Here is a 17,548-nt window from a genome sequence, read left to right on the forward strand (position 1 = left end):
CTTCAGGGCAATGGAAACCTTGAGCTCTATGCCATGGCCTGTGCACAGGCTAGAAAAGAATTTCCAGACATGAGGCAAAATGAAAGGAGAATAAAATTTATTATAGTGGGAGATGCTATTCTAACAGTGGGCCAGCTCAAGAGAGAGCCTACCCTTTCATGAGCTAGTAGCCAATTTTTATAACCTCAAAACAGAAAATTCCTACTAGAATGGTGGCATTAGGTGATTGGCTAGGCTGCTATTGGGTGGTTAATAGGGTGAGTATTTACCTAATTAGGGCCAGGGAACTGGCGGTTTAGATCCACAGGCTCACAGCAACAGTTGCTATGGGGCTCAGTCAGTTCCAGAGATTTTTGTCCTGACTTTGGTACAGGGCTCCACACTCTAGAGCCCATGCTTCACAACAAGAGAAGCCAGCACACCACAATGAAGATGCAGTGCAGTAAAAATAAAACAATTATGTTAAAAGTCCTGTCTTGTGGGACTAACTTCTACTGGAGAAAGACAATAAACAAAACAAATATTTAGTATATCAGGTGGCCCTTCCCTGGTGGCTCAATGGTAAAGAATTCACCAGCCAATGCAGGAGACTTTGGTTTGATTCCCGAGCCGGGAATATCCCCTGGACAAGGAAATGGCTACCCATTCCAGTGTCAACTACAAATTGATACTCGACAAGAGCATTACCAGCAACCAAACAACAGGGGCATTTGCCTCTGTGGAAACTGTGTCTTCCCTGATAGCTCAGTTGGTAAAGGATCTGCCTGTAATGCAGGAGAGCCCAGTTTGATTCCTGGGTTGGGAAGATCCCCTGGAGAAGGGAAAGGCTACAAAATCCAGTATTCTGGCCTGGAGAATTCCATGCACTGTATAGTGAATGGATTCTCAAAGAGTTGGACATGACTGAGCGACTTCCCACTCCAGTGTTCTTGCCTGGAGAATCCCAGGGACAGGGGAGCCTGGTGGGCTGCCATCTATGGGGTCGCACAGAGTCGGACACGACTGAAGTGACTTAGCAGCAGCAGCAGCAGAGCGACTTTCACTTTCTGTGGAGATTGAACCTCATGCTGCTGCAGCTGTTGACCTTTAACACCCTCTGAGGGAGTTCAGGGTGGAGTGAGGTACTCTGTGCTCCAGGGAATCTATCTGATGGGACAGGTCTCTAGATAGTTGGATATTTTTCAAGAACTTATTTCATGATTCCAATCCTTGCATCTCCTCATATCTAGAAAAGCACTAAATCCCTTCATGATGACATCAGATCCTTGTGACTAGTAGAAAACCTCTTGTAAAGTAACCGCTTGATTGCATTGATTTCCCCCTTCACTGAAATCTTATATATTGACCTTCCCCGACTGCCTTTTCCCATCACTTCATGGCAAATAGGTGGAGAAACAGTGGAAACAGTGGCAGACTTTATTTTTGGGGGCTCCAAAATCACTGCAGATGGTGAGTGCTGCCATGAAATTAAAAGACACTTACTCCTTGGAAGAAAAGTTATGACCAACCTAGACAGCATATTAAAAAGCAGTGACATTACTTTGCCAACAAAGGTCCATCTAGTCAAGGCTATGGTTTTCCAATAGTCATGTATGGCTGTGAGAGTTAGACTATAAAGCAAGCTGAGAGCTGAAGAATTGATGCTTTTGAACTGTGGTGTTGGAGAAGACTCTTGAGAGGCCCTTGGACTGCAAGGAGATCCAACCAGTCCACCCTAAAGGAAATCAGTCCTGAATATTCACTGGAAGGGCTGATGCTGAAGCTGAAACTCCAGTACCTGGGCCACCTGATGTGAAGAGCTGACTTATTGGAAAAGAGACTGATGCTGGGAAAGATTTAAGGTGGGAGGAGAAGGGGACGACAGAGGATGAGATGGTTAGCTGGCATCACCAACTCAATGGACATGCGTTTGAGTAAGCTCTGGGACTTGGTGATGGACAGGGAGGCCTGGCATGCTGCAGTCCATGGGGTCGCAAAGAATTGGATGTGACTGAGCAACTGAATTGAACTGAACTGAACTGATTGCCTCTTTGGAGCTATCTCTCAGAGCTATCTGAGGTGCTGCCTCCTGGGCTGCAGTCCTCATTTTGCCCCAAATAAAACTTAACTCGAAGCTCTCAAGCTGTGCATCTTTTTTAGTTGACACCAGTATTCTTGTCTGGTAGATCCCATGGACAGAGGAGTTTTCGGGCAACAGTCTATGGGGTCACAAAAGAGTCAGACATGACTTAGCAACTAAACAACAACAACATGTCAAGTGCTTCATGATATGAAGACAAGTAGGCAGGATAACAGAGAAGGCAATGGCACCCCACTCCAGTACTCTTGCCTGAAAAATCCCATGGACGGGGGAGCCTGGTGGGCTGCAGTCCATGGGGTCACTCAGAGTTGGACATGACTGAGCGACTTCACTTTCACTTTTCACTTTCATGCATTGGAGAAGGAAATGGCAACCCACTCCAGTGTTCTTGCCTGGAGAATCCCAGGGACGGGGGAGCCTGGTGGGCTGCCGTGTCTGGGGTCGCACAGAGTCGGACACGACTGAAGCAACTTAGCAGCAGCAGCAGCAGCAGCAGGCAGGATAAGAAAGATGTGGAAAGGAAGATAGCTTATTTAAATAGAGTCATCTGGGAAGGTTCAGATACTTTGAAGTAAGTGCAGGAACAGGATCTAGAACTGATATAAAAAAGAACCTTCTCAGTTACAGAAGATAGACCATTGCCCTTCTGCTTCCCATAAGAATATGGAGTAAAATCTGAGGGTCAAATGAAACAGGAGGGAAGGAGGCAGGGCACAATCTTTGAAAGAATGACATAGCCCGAGGACACAACATAAACTGATTAGAATCAAATGGGCCTAAGATGGCAGATAAGTCAACTTAGACTAGACCTTGATCCTCAGTATATACTCATTGTAGTACATCAGCAAGGTAAACGACACACCTAGAGGTGCCTTGACAGTTCCCAAAGCCAACAATCAAAGACCAAAAAGTGGGCAGTGGCTCAATTCCTGGAAATCACTCCTACCCCCTCACCAAAATAGTTAGGGAATAATCCTCCCTTGCTGTTGTTCAGTTGCTCTGCAACACGCCGGGTTTCCCTGTCCTTCATCATCTCCCGAAGTTGCTCAAACTCATGTCCATTGAGTCGGTGAGGCCATCTAGCCATCTTGTCCTCTGTTCCCCTTCCCCTTCTGCCTTCAATCTTTCCCAGCATCAAGATCTTTTCCAGTGAGTCAGTTCTTCACATCAGGTGGCCAAAGTACTGGAGCTTTAGCTCCAGCGTCAGTCCTTCCCTGAATATTCAGGATTTGTGTCTTTTAGGATTGACTGGTTTGATCTCCTTGCAGTCCAGGGGACTCTCAAGAGCCTTCTCCAACACCACAGTTTGAAAGCATCAATTTTTCAGCGCTCAGCCTTCTTTATAGTCCAGCTCTCACATCCATACATGACTACAGGAAAAACCATAGCTTTGACAATTTGTATCTTTGTCGGCAAAGTGATGTCTCTGGTTTTTAATACACCGTCTAGGTTTATCACAGCTTTTCTCATTAGCCTGTGAAAAATAACCCAGCCTATAAAAACTAACCATACTGCATTTCAAGACTACTCATACCCTCTGCAACAGCCCACATTCTAGTTTGTGGAGTGTGTTTCTCCCAAGGCTGCTCTTCCTTCTGAGAAGGCTGGAGCTCTGTGGAGTGTGCTTCTCTTTAAATAAATCCATTTCTCACCTAGAAAAAAAAGCACTTCATCTTTCGCCTGCTCACGGGTTCAATCAGGGGAAATGAGGGCAGGATGAGGGTGCAAGTATCAAAGAGGCGATGGCTTGGAGTTGAAGGCTTGAGCTTTACGTATTGATTTATTGACAAATTCTTTTATTTTTGAGCCTAAATTCCCTTCCCTGTACACAGGAATTATTATTCTATTGTCCTAGCCCAGCTTCCCTTATTCAGCTGCCACCTTAAATATTTTAGGTAAGTGGGAAAGCAAGATTAGGCATCAACTTTTTTAACAGAAAGGATGTCTGTGTACAAAAAACAAAAAGAGAGAAAAGAAAAGGAGTTCCTATTTCAGGTGCATCCGTTACCCTAGCTATCTTTGTGAAAAGCAGTCCCAGGCTAAAAAGAGATACAGGCTAAAAGAAGCACAAGTTTCATGACTGGCCTCTGCTGAAGAGTCCCGTTTAATTTACAATACTCAGAAATTGCATCGCATGTTTTAGCTAAACTTGGAAGACGACTCTGGGATTCCCACCTTAACTCTAATGCCCGGGCCCTGCTAGGTGTTTCCCTTCTTGCCACGCCCCCATGTCCAAACTCCATTTCCCAATACGCCCCAGGATGCTGTAAGTCTGCAGTCATTATGACGCAAGTTCCACAGCCTTCTGGGAAGTGTAGTTTATTTCTCCCCCCGCTACGTCAAGGTCTACGGTTAGGGACTACCACTCCCGTGAGGTAGTGCGTAATTCCACTCCGCGGCGTCTTCGAACGCGCCGCGGCAGCCATGTTGGAAGTGGTCAGCACAGGGGCCGGCACCAGAGGGTTATCGAAGCAGCTGTCACGATGCTGGGGTCCCTGGTGTCGAAGAGAACAGCGCCGGCGCCGCGGCTCCTTCTTCAGCTGCTTAGGTCCCCATCGCTCCGGAGCCACGAAAGTGCCACCGGCCAGAGTGTGACCACCGGGGGTCGCGGGGAGCCTCAGTGGCTGAGGGCGGCCGTCGGGGGGCGCCATGGAACGTCGCCGGCCCTACTCACCGGAGGAGGGGCAGCCACTGGAGGGCGCCAGAGAGGACGTACCGAGACCCCCTGCCTTGCAGCTGCCACGTGGGGACGTCTTCCTAGCCCCGAAGACACACTCCCTGGGCAGGACAGCTGGAATGGAGTCTTCAGCAGAGCCGGCTTGGGTGTGTGGGCCCTGGCCACGGCGCTGGTGGTGCATTGTTACAGCAAGAGCCCGTCCAGCAAGGGTGATTATCGGGACAGTCTGGTTTTGTGCAAGTGAGAGGCGGGAGGTGGGTCCTGAGTCCATGTGGTTGGAGGGTGGGAGTTGCTTATAGATTTAGACCACTAGAGCTTCAGTCCTGGTAGGACCCAGACATAATTTGGCTGAGGAGTTCAGTGCCTCCGAGTTGTGTAATTTCTCAAATTATGCAACTGTTACTGTATTAGAATAATAATTGCATGCGTGCCTAGTCGCTTCAGTCGTGTCCTACTGTTTGGGACCCTGTGGACAGTAGCCTGCCAGGCTCCTCTGTCCATGGGATTCTCCATGCAAGACTACTAGAGTGGGTTGCCATGCCCTCCTCTAGGGGATCTTCCCTACCCAGGGATCAAACCTGCGTCTTCTGTGGCTCCTGCATTGGCAGGTGGGTTCTTTACCACTGGCGCCACCTAGGAAGCCCATAATAATAACTATTGTATTATAATAATACAGTTATTAAAGGTCAGCCTCTCTTCTTGGAGTATCACCTTATCCATCTGTACAATGGGAGCATTGGACGAAACATCTGAAATTAGCATGTGGCCTATTTCTCTACCATTCTACCTGGTTCAGTTCCTCCTTTAAGAGGTCTCCAGGGAACCTGTTTGGCTTCCCATGTGGTGCAGTGGTAAAGAATCCACCTGCCAATGCAGGAGATGCAAGAGACGTGGGTTTGATCCCTGGTCTGGGAAGATCCCCTGGAGTAGAGAATGGCAACCAGCTTCTGTATTCTTGCCTGAAAAATTCCATGGACAGAAGAGCCTGGCACGCTACAGTCCTTGGGGTCCATGGCCTAAGAAGGGAAGAGACTTGGTTTCAGTGCCAACTTTGGCTCTGCTCTCTAGATTGTTTCCCCACAGGTGAAGGGTGATTTCTCATGTCTCTTACAGTGCTGTTATTCTGATTCCTTTTGAAGTTCAGCAGTGTGGGTGTGTTCATCAGGGAGACTCCTAGGGTTCTGCTGTGCCTGGTCTCAGGCATGAGGTGATCTTGCTATGTGGGGAAGTTGGCAGGACAAGGAATACAGGGAGGTGGCTCTCTAGAGAACCAGAGCAACCACGGGGGCTGGCTGACCCAGGTTGGCATCACCCCTAGGTGCATGGAGCCGAGCAGGGAATGGGAGATCAGGCAGAGAGCTAGACTTCTAGCCTACATGAATCCAGCTACTCAGGTTCTCAGCTCTTCCTCAGAGAGAAGAGTGAGGCATGGTGTTTCAAGATTCCATGCATCCCAAGCTCTGAGACTTTGAACCAAGAGGAGGGACGCCCTTGATGTTCATTTGTTTATTCAGCAGGATGTGGCCAGCTGTATAGGAAGAGCCTCAGCAGGGAGTAAGGTCACCTGGGGTCTTGTTTTGGTCTACCTTTAATTGCCACATGACTTTGGACTTCTGCTCTTTCTCATGGTCCTGTTTCCTCATCTATAAAATGAGGGTGTTGAAACAGAGCTCCTAACGGTTCTTCTAGCTTAGGCACACTATGATTCTGTTACTTCCACACCCACAGAGATATGAATACCCTCTGTGCGCCTACTTTAAAGCTTGATGTGGAACTCCTGACTTAACACAATGCCAGTTAAGGGGACGGTGCGGGCCTTTATCGGAGAAGGCAATGGCAACCCACTCCAGTACTCTTGCCTGGAAAATCCCATGGATGGAGGAGCCTGGTAGGCTGTAGTCCATGGGGTCGCTAGGAGTCAGATACGACTGAGCGACTTCACTTTCACTTTCATGCATTGGAGAAGGAAATGGCAACCCACTCCAGTGTTCTTGCCTGGAGAATCCCAGGGACGGGGGAGCCTGGTGGGCTGCCATCTATGGGGTCACACAGAGTCAGACACGACTGAAGCGACTTAGCAGCAGCAGCAGCGGGCCATTAGACCTGTGCATCTGGTGAGTCATCTGACAGTGTGTTTTGGGGGATCAGAAGGCCAGCATGGTCAGGAAAGCCTTCCTGAATGATTGGAGACCTTCCTTGAGGATGGGGAATTTGAATTTGAGTTCTGAAGGATAAGGCAAGAGATGAAAAGAAGAGTGATACTGTGAGCTCCTTGAGAGCAGGGAGTTCGTCTTGATATTTTCAGGTTGATGCCAGTTCCTTTCCCTAATACTTTTGCATTGTCCATCATAGTCCCTGGTATTTAGTGTAGGTACTTAGTAAATGTTCCACAAGATGGTTTGTATTCTATGCAGATGTTTCCAGGAACAAAGCTCAGGTCAGCATAGTACGTTTAGAGGCTAGCAGTTTGTCCAGCCTGGTTGGAGGAGAGGAAGTCTTTCAAATGAGGTGAGAGCAGATGGGGTAGGGTCTGGATATCAGGCATGAGGGTTTGGAAGGTTTGAAATTCTTTAGGTGATGGAAAGCCATGGAAAATTGATGAGCAGGGAATGTCCCAAGTCCAGCAGGTTTAGACAGATGGGGAGAAAGTGTCCAAGGTCTTGCCTCAGAGCTTTTGGGGGGCTCCAGATTGGACTCTGTGGCATATGAACCCCAGCAAAAGACACTGGGGTTTTTTTTTTTACCAAAATATATGACGTTTACCAAACCATGACCAGTCCCAACGCTTCTGACTTGCCAGTTCCCTTGTCTCCTGACTTGAGAGTTGCGAGCCAAGGCCCTCAGTGCAGCATAATCAGTACTGCCCTTTAGGAGCCAGGGGACCCCGGTTCTAATCTCAGTTCATTCCTCATTCCCTCTGGGACCTTGCAGAAGCTACTGTTTTTTTTAAAGAGTGAGGGGAGAGAGAATACTGCAGTATCTGAGGAAGGCTTGTTCCCCTTCCAGCTGGGGGCTGCCCAAGTATGCCTAGGTGTATGCTGGGGGAGCAGCTGGGGAACCGAGGAAGACCTGGCCCTGGAGCCTAGAGCAGGAGGTGGCATGGAGGCCTATGCATCGGTCTGAACCACAGGACTGGTTTGCATATGTCTGATAAGGTGGGTATTGTACACAGGAGGTTAGGTGAGTGAGCCAGGTCATACAGCAAGTAAGTGGCAGAGTTAAGACTAGACCCAGGTCTGCTCTTCCACCCTGCCCCAGTGCGTCCTCTCTTTCACTTGGTGATTCTCTTGGCTGGATTGAGAGCTCCCTGAGACAAGGCTGGGTCTGAGTCTGTCTGGTGCCCATCAGTGGGAGCTCAGGACCAGCTGAGCTCAGTGTTGCAGCCTCCTGGGAGAGAGAATGTGCCTCTGCTGTTGGCAGCTTTTCCTCATGGCCACAAGGTGGTGCCAGCAGCCCACACGCTGCCCAGGCCAGGCCAAGCTTGCCATTGCCTTTCTACCAGGCCTGGTGACTCCTAAGGGATGGATTGGAATCCTCTACTTTGGCTCTCCCTTCGTTGGGTTTGGCACTGGGATGTCTGCAGGCTTTTCAACCATTATTTCTTTAGCATCCTTGTAAGGCTGTCAGGGCAGGGATTAGTGCCCCTGCTTTATAGTTGGGGAAGCTGGCGTTGAGGGGGGAAAGGCCGCCACAGAACAGGGTGAACAGTGGACGGGCTGTGGTGGAGCCTGGCTCCTGCTCAAGGGTCTCTCCACTCTCGGAGGGGTCCACACCCCTGCCTGCTCCTCCCTATTCTGTCCTCCTCCTAGGTTTGTGACCTGTAACATCAAGATTCAAAACTAGGCTGGTAAACTGAAGTTGGAAGAGAAAGTGGGGCAAGGTAGGGGGATGATTAATAATGTATGATAGTTACATAAACCTGCAGAGCTTTATAGCTAATGAAGGGCGAAGGCGTTCACACACGTTTACTGTTGGCCACACGTGGTACTAACACATTCCTTGGATCACCTGTGTGATGAGAGTTCTGAGTCTGGGCTCTAATGGAAAGATGTGGAAGACAGGTTGTTAACAGAGGCTTTCACGTGGACAGGGGAGGACTAGCTTTCTCTTTGTGTATCTTGGCATCTTTTTACTTGTTAAAGCCCATGTATCTGAAGTGCCTTCCCTTCCACTGTCTTTCTGGGCCCTCCAGGAAGCTCTGAGGGTTGGCCAGGGATCTGATTGGTGCCCCCTCTCTCTTCAGATGCAGCCCTGATGGAAGCTGCTCGAGCCAACAATGTCCAAGAAGTCAGCAGGTGAGTATCGAACCCCAGGCCTTGCCCTCCCATGCAGGAGGCCTGAGTGGGGTGGGGCCCTTGCTCTGGTGGTGATGCCTTGGAGGAAATCCTCACACTGAGCTGGGAACCAAACTCACTTCCTTGTAGTCAGTGAGTCACTTGGGCTCCTTTGGCCCCCGCCCTTAGGTATCTTAAAGTAGAGAGTCAGCCCCTGTGTCATTTTTTCTGGCCCCAAACAGCCCCGATCCCTCAGTTGTTCTGTTCTTCTGAGGGCGTGGTTTGGGATCCCTCCTACATCTTGTGGGTTCCTCGGTGAATCTTCCTCTTTGTTCTTGTTTCTGTGGGATTGGCCACGGGTAATTGCTTATTGACCAGATGGAGTGCGGGTGGGCAACAGTGGAGACACTTGGAGGTTTGGGAGGGAGCTGGAAGAGATCTTTCTGCCAGAGCCACCTGCCTGCGGGGCTGGGTGCCTGTGCTGGGTGCCTGTCTGAGGGCTGACTGCATTTCTCCAGCTTACCTAGCTCATCTGTTCCCCTAGCGACCACTAGCGGCCAGTTAGATCGGAGGCTTGTTCCTGCGCAGGGACAGGACTTGACCCAGGCCTCAGCCAGGTGCCAGGGCAGAATAGAGTCTGTCCTGGATGGATGCTCTGACATGGGGCATCAACGTGGGGCTGTTCGTTAGGGGCATAGGCTTCATTCTTGGTGAAACTTGGTGCCCGGCATTACTGAACTTTGGCCTTTTTTTTTCCACTGCCTTTTGTGTAGAGCTAGGTGGCCGTGGGACACCCTCCCTTCCCTGCCGCCATGTCCACATTTTAGACAGGAAATTAGGTGATTGGAGTGGCTATCACCGCACCCAGCGCCGCACACCCATGGTGCTCCTCCCCACTCCAACTGCCTGAACGTGAAAGAAAGTGTTGAAAGGCAGCCACAGCCCCCATCAAGACTTACTGCTTTGATTCCCTTTCATTTTATCTGCCATATTACTATTGACTCTCGAGGGTGCTTTTGAGTATTCATGTTCAAGGCTTAGTTTTTAATAAACCACTTTTGGAAGTATGGGCTGGGAGTTGTTTCGTAGCCAAATAAATATGATGGAGCAGTAGTTTAATAAACATGCGATGATGCATCTTAAAAACCAAGCACAGATGTCAGCTTGCTGTTATAAGAGCCATTCATAATTGCAGGCAGTGTTTGGCATATTCATTCCCTCAGAAACAGATGAGCATCGTTTCCTTCTGCTGCAGTATGGTGGCACGATGGGTGGCAGCTGGCTGTGCCCCTCATTTAAGGCCTTTGCTGACCCTTTAGTCACCTGTTGATGACCGCTAGGTGACTGCTGCCAGGCTGCTGCTTTCCTCTGGCAAGCCAGGACAGGCCATGCATGTGCAGAGCAGCAGGGCTGTGAAAGCATCTGTTCTCACCAGGGGAGGCTGTTTTGGTCAGTCCCTCAGTCGTGTCTGACTCTTTGTGAACCCATGGACTGCAGCACACCAGGTTTCCTGTCGTCCGGTATCTCCCGGAGTTTGCTCAAACTCATGTCCATTGAGTCGGTGATGCCATCCAACCATCTCATCCTCTGTCATCCCCTTCTCTTCCTGCCTTCAGTCTTTCTCAGCCTCAGGGTCTTTTCCATCAAGTCAGCTCTTCTCATCAGGTGGCCAAAGTATTGGAGCTTCAGCTTCAGCATCAGTCCTTCCAATGAATATTCAGGGTTGATTTCCTTTAGGATTGAGTGGTTTGATCTCCTTGCAGTCTAAGGGACTCTGAAGAGTCTTTTCCGGCACTGCAATTTAAAAGCATTAATTCTTCGGCGCTCAGCCTTCTTTATGGTCCAACTCTCACATCTGTATATTACTACTGGAAGAACCAACCATACCTTTGATTGTACGCACCTTTGTCAGCAAAGTAATGTCTCTGTATGCTGTCTAGATTTGTCATAGCTTTTCTTCCAAGGAGCAAGCGTCTTTTAATTTCATGGCTGTGGTCACCAGCCGCGGGGATTTTGGAGCCCAAGAAAATAAAGTCCATCACTGTTTCCATTGTTTTCTCATCTGTTTGAAGTGGGCACCGGATGCCATGATCTTCATTTTTTGAATGTTGAATTTTAAGGCAACTTTTTCAGTCTCTTCTTTCACCTTCATCAAGCGGCTCTTGAGTTCTTCTTCACTTTCTGCCATAAGGGTGGTGTTATCTGCATATCTGAGGTTACTGATATTTCTTCCTGCAATCTTGATTCCAGCTTGTGCTTCATCCAGCCTGGCATTTTGCATGATGTATGTACTCTGCATAGAAATTAAATAAGCAGGGGGACAATATACAGCCTTGACATATTCCTTCCTGTTTCACTTAACCCCCAAGGGCTGATTGATTTAGCTCTTTCAAATACACATTTTTCTTAATAACGATTAAACCTCCCACCCTCAAATTACAGAAAGTGATTGAATTTATGATATGTGTGTGGTTCAGAACATTTGTTCTTGCCTATGTGGCTAGTGTCTGCAAGGATTTCCCTGTATGTCCCCAGTCTCTAAAAACATACAGTCTCTTGTGTGTTTTTCTCCTGCCTCCTCTTGTCCTATCCCTGTTGATCATGAAGACTCAGTCAGAATCTCCCTTCACCCCTTGTGAGGGAGGCAGAGATGAGCAAGGCACAGACCCGGCCCCTCAGAACTGACAGTCTCCCTTCACCTTCATCATGTGGTCTCAAGGAAACAAACATGTGACCTGCCAATCACAGCTCTTCCTGCTCAGAGAGCTGGACCTACATGAAGTGGGAGCCTGACCACCCTTGCTTGAAGGAAACTTCCTTGAATTCCTACCACAGGTCCTTGTTTATTTAGCCTTTTTACATTCCAGACTCTGCACAGGTGCTTAACACTACCATTAATTTCTTCCTATCTATGTCCTGGCCTTTAGCTCTACCCAACAGAGCTGCTAATACCAGGATAGAATTCCATTCTCAATTTTTAAAAATATTTACTCATAGTTTATACACAGTTGGGTCACCACGTGTATGATCTGTGTGGTCAAATCAGTATTTGGAATAAAACTCAGACCTGGAGTAATGCTGTCTCTTCCTCCCTTTTCTCCTGTCCCCCTCTGGGTTATGGGCTGTGTGTGCCTCTGCCTTGATGATCCCCTACCTTCCCAGAGCCTTGGGAGAGCTCTTGCTAGTGAAGGGAAGCAATCCAAAGCTCTTCTGTTCGGAGGTGGGGAGTTTCATCATCTTCTAGACGCATACTCTGGAATCTGCAGTTTCTGGGTTCTAGGTGTGGGCCCTCCACACAGACCGCTGTGTGTACACTGTGCTCCTTACACCTTTGCTTAAAGCCTCCCAGCCTTCGCTCAAGTACTTCAGAGTCCTCCCAGCTGAGTGTGATCTGCCCATTGCCCTGCACCTTCTGCTGGCCTGGCGTGGGGGCGGGGGCGGGGGTGGAGGGGGGTTGATGGTCAGGTCATCTAGGAAGGGCCGTGCCAGCCGTGCAGGAGAAGACTGCTTTACTAGTAGAGAAGTTGGAGGTCAGGTGGGAGAAGCTGGGCTGAACATCAGGACTGAGGAGGCACTCAGCCCATGAACAGGAAAACCAGTGTGGTTCACACACTGCCCAAATCAGGAACAGATGAGGGATCCTCAGGCAGCGTGAGATGATCAAACCAACAGCTCTGAAGTGTGGGCACTGTTACCTGTTTTACGTGGAGCTGGCTAACCATTCGTGGTGTGGGCCTGCCTGGCTAAAGCCACAGGGAAGGTTCTGCCACTCATCATGTTCTTCTTTATATTAAGGAACTTTGGACTGGCCTTCACCTTAAACACTGGATTGTGTGCCTCCCCATGGCAGGGACAAGGTCTGGTTCCACACGTGTCTTATCCTCTTTTCCAGTACAGTGAAAGTTGGGGAAAGCTACTTTTTACTGACTTTCTAGCAAACCGGAAGCAGACAGTCCAGAGTCTTATTTTCAAACTCCAGCTGGCTATATCAGAAGGAGACTGGATCTCTTTTCCTTCCCGTCCTCCTCTCCTTTCTCTTTGTGTGGCAGCTGTTTCCTTCTTCCCCCAAGGCACTTAAACATCGTTTGCAGGTCCAGCTGTGGCTCTTCAGGAGTGGGAGCCCGGTCCTGAGGCCCCATCCCACCTGTCGGCAGCGTGAGCAGGTGGCCCTGCTCCTGGGCTCAGCCCACCCCACGCCTGGCTCCTGGCCTCAGGAACCACTCAACCGAAACCTAGGGCCCAGGGCAGTCTGAAGGCACATCTGTCCAGGATCGGACAGAGCCGAGTGAGGAGCTGTCAGGGCTGGGAGTAGTGAGGCCTCCTATTCTTGCCGCAGAGATCACATTTCTTTTCGAACAAATCTGGGTGAAAGACTATACCCCTGCCCACTTCCCTTCTCCCAGCAGGGAGCTAGGGCTCTGCTGAGTGCTTAACTCAGTTGTTTCCATCAGCACAAACATTTTTTAAATGAAGGAAATATGGTGGTATCAGTCTTGAACTTCAGACTTCCTGCCCTTTCTCTCCAGGATTCATTTGTTTGTTTGATGAAAGCTTACTGAGCACCTGCCACATGCTGGGTGGTTTACCTGGCATCGGGGACAACTGACCAGACACACTTCCTGCCCTCAATTAAGGAGTCTGGGGAAGACTGGTAACGCAGCATGATCTGTGCTGAGACAGGAGGGCTTCCTTGGTGGCTCTTATGATGAAGAGTCCACCTGCCGTGCAGGAGACCCAGGTTCAATTCCTGGTCGGGAAGATCCTCTGGAGAAGGGAATGGCTACCCACTCCAGTGTTCTTGCCTGGAGGATTCATGGACAGACACCATGCTCTCCAGTAACTATGCAGGTCCTTAGTCTGTCTCCACTCATAGTGCTGAGACAGGAGCCCAGCATATGGCCCTCATCTACTGGGCGGACCAGAGAAAATGTCCCAGAGGAAATGACGCCTGATCAGAGTCTTAAAATATTAGGAGTGTTTAGCAAATAGAAGGCAAAGGCATTCTAGGCAAAAGGAACAGTGTAAGTGATAGCACTGAGGCTGAGGCAAGAAACAGCCTACGTGTGTGGTGAGGAGGGGAAGCTGTATACTGTTACACTGTTCGGTGTTGCTGGATCAGGGTCTGAGGCCAGGAGACACTGGAGATGAGTAGGGACCTGGTTATGGAGAGCATTGTCCCTTTGTCCCTCAGTCACTCATCTGTCCAGCCTGTCTCTTCTGCCTAGCCCTGAGCTGAATTTGTGTTGGTGGCAACAAAATGAGGAAGGAGAAGCAGTCCTTGCTCTGAGGAGCTCACTAATCCGCTTCTCAGGTGAGGAGGGAATACTTAAGTCAAAAATTGAGAACCAGCAGAACAAGGCACAGGTTGCCCAACTTCTGTAAGCCTAAGTGATGTGGAAATGATAATACCTATAACTCATAATAGAGTTGTTTGTGTTTATTGTTAATAATAAATGTATTATGTTCAGCCAAAATATCTGAGTGCTTATTAGGAGATAGGTATTGGATTGAGTGTGGAGATACAGTGGTGAACAGGATGGGCACAGTTCCTGCCCTCCTGATACTTACAGTCCAACTGGGAGCCAGGGACTATGCAGTTACAGTTACGTACTTTAAAATGAAGTACAATTTGCCCTTTGAACAAATGGTGCTGGGACAACTGGATACTGCCGTGTAAAAAAAATACAACTGTAGCCCTACCTCATCTGTACACAAAAATTAACTTAAAATGGATCATAGATTTAAATGTAAGAGTTAAAACTATAAAACTCTTAGAAGAAAACATAGGAGTAAATCTTTGTGACTGTGGGCTAGGCAAGCCTTCTTAGATATGGCACCAAAAGCACAGGAAATCAGAGAGAAAATGAGATAAATTGGACTTCAAAAGTAAAAATGTTTGTGTTCAAAGAACACTTTCAAGAAGGTGAAAAGTCTCTCCCACAGAAAGGGAGAAAATATTTGCAAATTAGTAAGAGATTTGTATTAAGAATACAGAAACTCAACAATAAAAAAAGATAGCCCAACTTAAAAGTGGACAAAGGATCCAAATAGACGTTTCTTCAAAGAAGATATTCAAATTGACCAATAAGCACATGAAAAGATGCTCAACATCATTAGTATTAGGGTGCTTGTGCTTAGTCACTCCATCATATCTGACTCTTTGAGACCCCATGTGCTGTAGCCCACCAGGCTCTTCTGTCCATGAGATTCTCCAGACAAGAATACTGGGGTGGGCAACTATTCCCTTCTCTGGGGATATTTACTACTAATCAAAGCCACAATGAGATACCACTTCTCACACATTAGGATGACTGTAATCAGAAAGACAGATAATAGCAAATGTTGGTAAGGATGTGGAAAAGTTGGAACCCTTAAATATTGCTGGTGGGGATGTGAAATGGTGTAATTGCTTTGGAAAGCAATTGGCAATTCTTCAAAATATTAAACATATGACCCAGCAAGTCTACTCCTGGGTGTGTACTCCAGAAAAATGAAAACGTACATGGATGTACTTGGTACAAGAATGTTAATAGCAGCATTATTCATAATAGCCTAAAGAGGGAAACAGCCCCAAAGTCCATTAACTGATCAGTGGGTAAATAAAAGTACGATATAGGCATACAGTGGAATATTAATCAATATGAATATTGCCTGTGTGCTACATTAAAGAACCTTGAAATCATTATGCTAAGTGAAAGAAGCCAGACACAAGAGACCACATATTAAATGATTCAGTTTATATAAAATGTCCAGAATAGACAAATCTATAGAGACAGAAAGTAGATTGGTGATTGCCAAGGACTGGAAAGGCTGGGTTTGGGAGGGAATAGGGAATGACTGCTAATGGGTTGAGTTTTTTTGGGGGGGGCTAATGAAAATGTTCTGGGGTTGGTAGTCAAGATCACAGAACTCTGAATCTACTAAAAACAAGTTGTGCACTTTTAATAGATGTCTTTTATGGTGTGTGAATTATATCTCAGTAAAACTTTGTTAAAAAGTGAAGCACAAGACACTTGGGAGTCTAACCTTGAGTATGAGAGGGGTGGAGGGTGGGGGTATGTTATCAGTAAGCTAAAGCATCTGAGTGAGGTTAAAGTGAACTCTGAAGGATGACGAGAAAGCTAGAAGAATATTGAGTTAAAAGGACAGTAGGCCCTGAGTCAAGAAAAGATGGAAAAGAATTGAGGGAAGTCCAGAATGACTGGACTGTAAGTGGGAGAGGGCATGAAATAAGGTTGGGGAGTTAAGCAAGGACCATATCACACTGGATCTGTTGGCCATGGTAATGGTTTTTATTTTTACTAAGAACAGTGGGCAGCCATTGAAGAATTTTAAGGTGTGTGTATGTGATAGAAAGAGAGAGAGAGACATGTGGTGACATGATCTAGATCTGTAATTTTAAAAGATCACTCTGGCTGCTCCATGGAGAATAGATTGATAGGGAGCTGTGGTGGATGCAAGAAAACCAGTTGATAGTGACTGAAGTAGTCCAGACCAGAAAGGATGATTGCAGGTGGTGACTTGGAGTAAGGTGTCAGTAGCAGAGATGGAGGAGGTAAGTTAGACAGGACTTGGTGATGTTTAGAACAGTATCAGTGCCTGGTATGTAGGAGGTACTCAGTAAGTGAATCTTGAATGAATGAATTTGCATATAGTTGATGAGGGAGAAGAAGGTGTTAAGAATGAATTTCTGTTTTCTGGCTTGATCAGCGGTGGAGATGCTGTTGGCCGTTCTCTGAGATGAAGCTGCTGGGGGAGGAGGACTGGGTTGGGAGGAAAAGATTGAGTTCAGTTTTGAACATGTTGAATTTAACATTTCAGTGAGAAATTCAAGTGGTGATGTCAAGTAGACAGTTGAATGGAACCTTCTGACTTTTCCTGCTGTACATGCTATGCTGCCTCAAAGATCAGTCTAAAGATTGTTTTGACATCTTGTTTTGATTTCTGGTTTGATGGTTTTAGACATTAAAGTACTTCATACCAGCTAAAACTTGTTTATTAGATACCTTTGGAAAAAAGTCTGATTTGATTTGCAACACAGGAAAGAAGAAAGGGTTGAGTTTTGTTGGAGGCCAAACACATTTATTCTAGCTTTGCATTGATGGCTTGGTTTGGTTTTTGTCCCCGGATGCCCCAGCTTGGGGCTTGAGGCACTTGCTGTCATTGTGCCAGGATTAAGGTGTCCAGAATGTACTTAGCTCCAATATAGGTAAATGTTCTGCACATTGATCCAAGGATTTTATCTAATTAACAAAAACCCTGGCTGGTAAATACATTTGGCTGTCTCGGGGCCTCTGAGAGGCTATTTATCGATGGGTATATCACTTTGGCTGGATGGGAAAATATTAATGATGGCATGAGAGCAACCAAAACATCCAACTATCTTAACCAGTAAATATGTAAATGTTCTTGTGGCTTGCAGTAGGTTGAAACAAAAGCTTTATTCTAGACTGAAGGTCAAGGCCGCACTGGCATCACTCTTGTAATTTGAAGCTTATGAGTGTTTCTTGAATGCTA

General features: G+C 47.4%; 1 protein-coding gene across 1 annotated transcript in view; it reads left to right on the top strand.

The window, feature by feature from the left end:
• Positions 1 to 4,551: 4,551 nt before the first annotated feature.
• CLPB (ClpB homolog, mitochondrial AAA ATPase chaperonin) overlaps positions 4,552 to 17,548 on the top strand; it is a 147,282-nt gene continuing 134,285 nt past the window's right edge. The window contains exons 1-2 of the mRNA XM_027562995.1: positions 4,552 to 4,966; positions 9,001 to 9,052. Coding sequence (XP_027418796.1) covers positions 4,564 to 4,966; positions 9,001 to 9,052 — 455 coding nt within the window. The 5' untranslated portion in view covers positions 4,552 to 4,563. The remainder of the gene's footprint in view (positions 4,967 to 9,000; positions 9,053 to 17,548) is intronic.

Source organism: Bos indicus x Bos taurus, chromosome 15 (assembly GCF_003369695.1).
Source record: "Bos indicus x Bos taurus breed Angus x Brahman F1 hybrid chromosome 15, Bos_hybrid_MaternalHap_v2.0, whole genome shotgun sequence".
NCBI classification, from domain to species: Eukaryota; Metazoa; Chordata; class Mammalia; order Artiodactyla; family Bovidae; genus Bos; species Bos indicus x Bos taurus.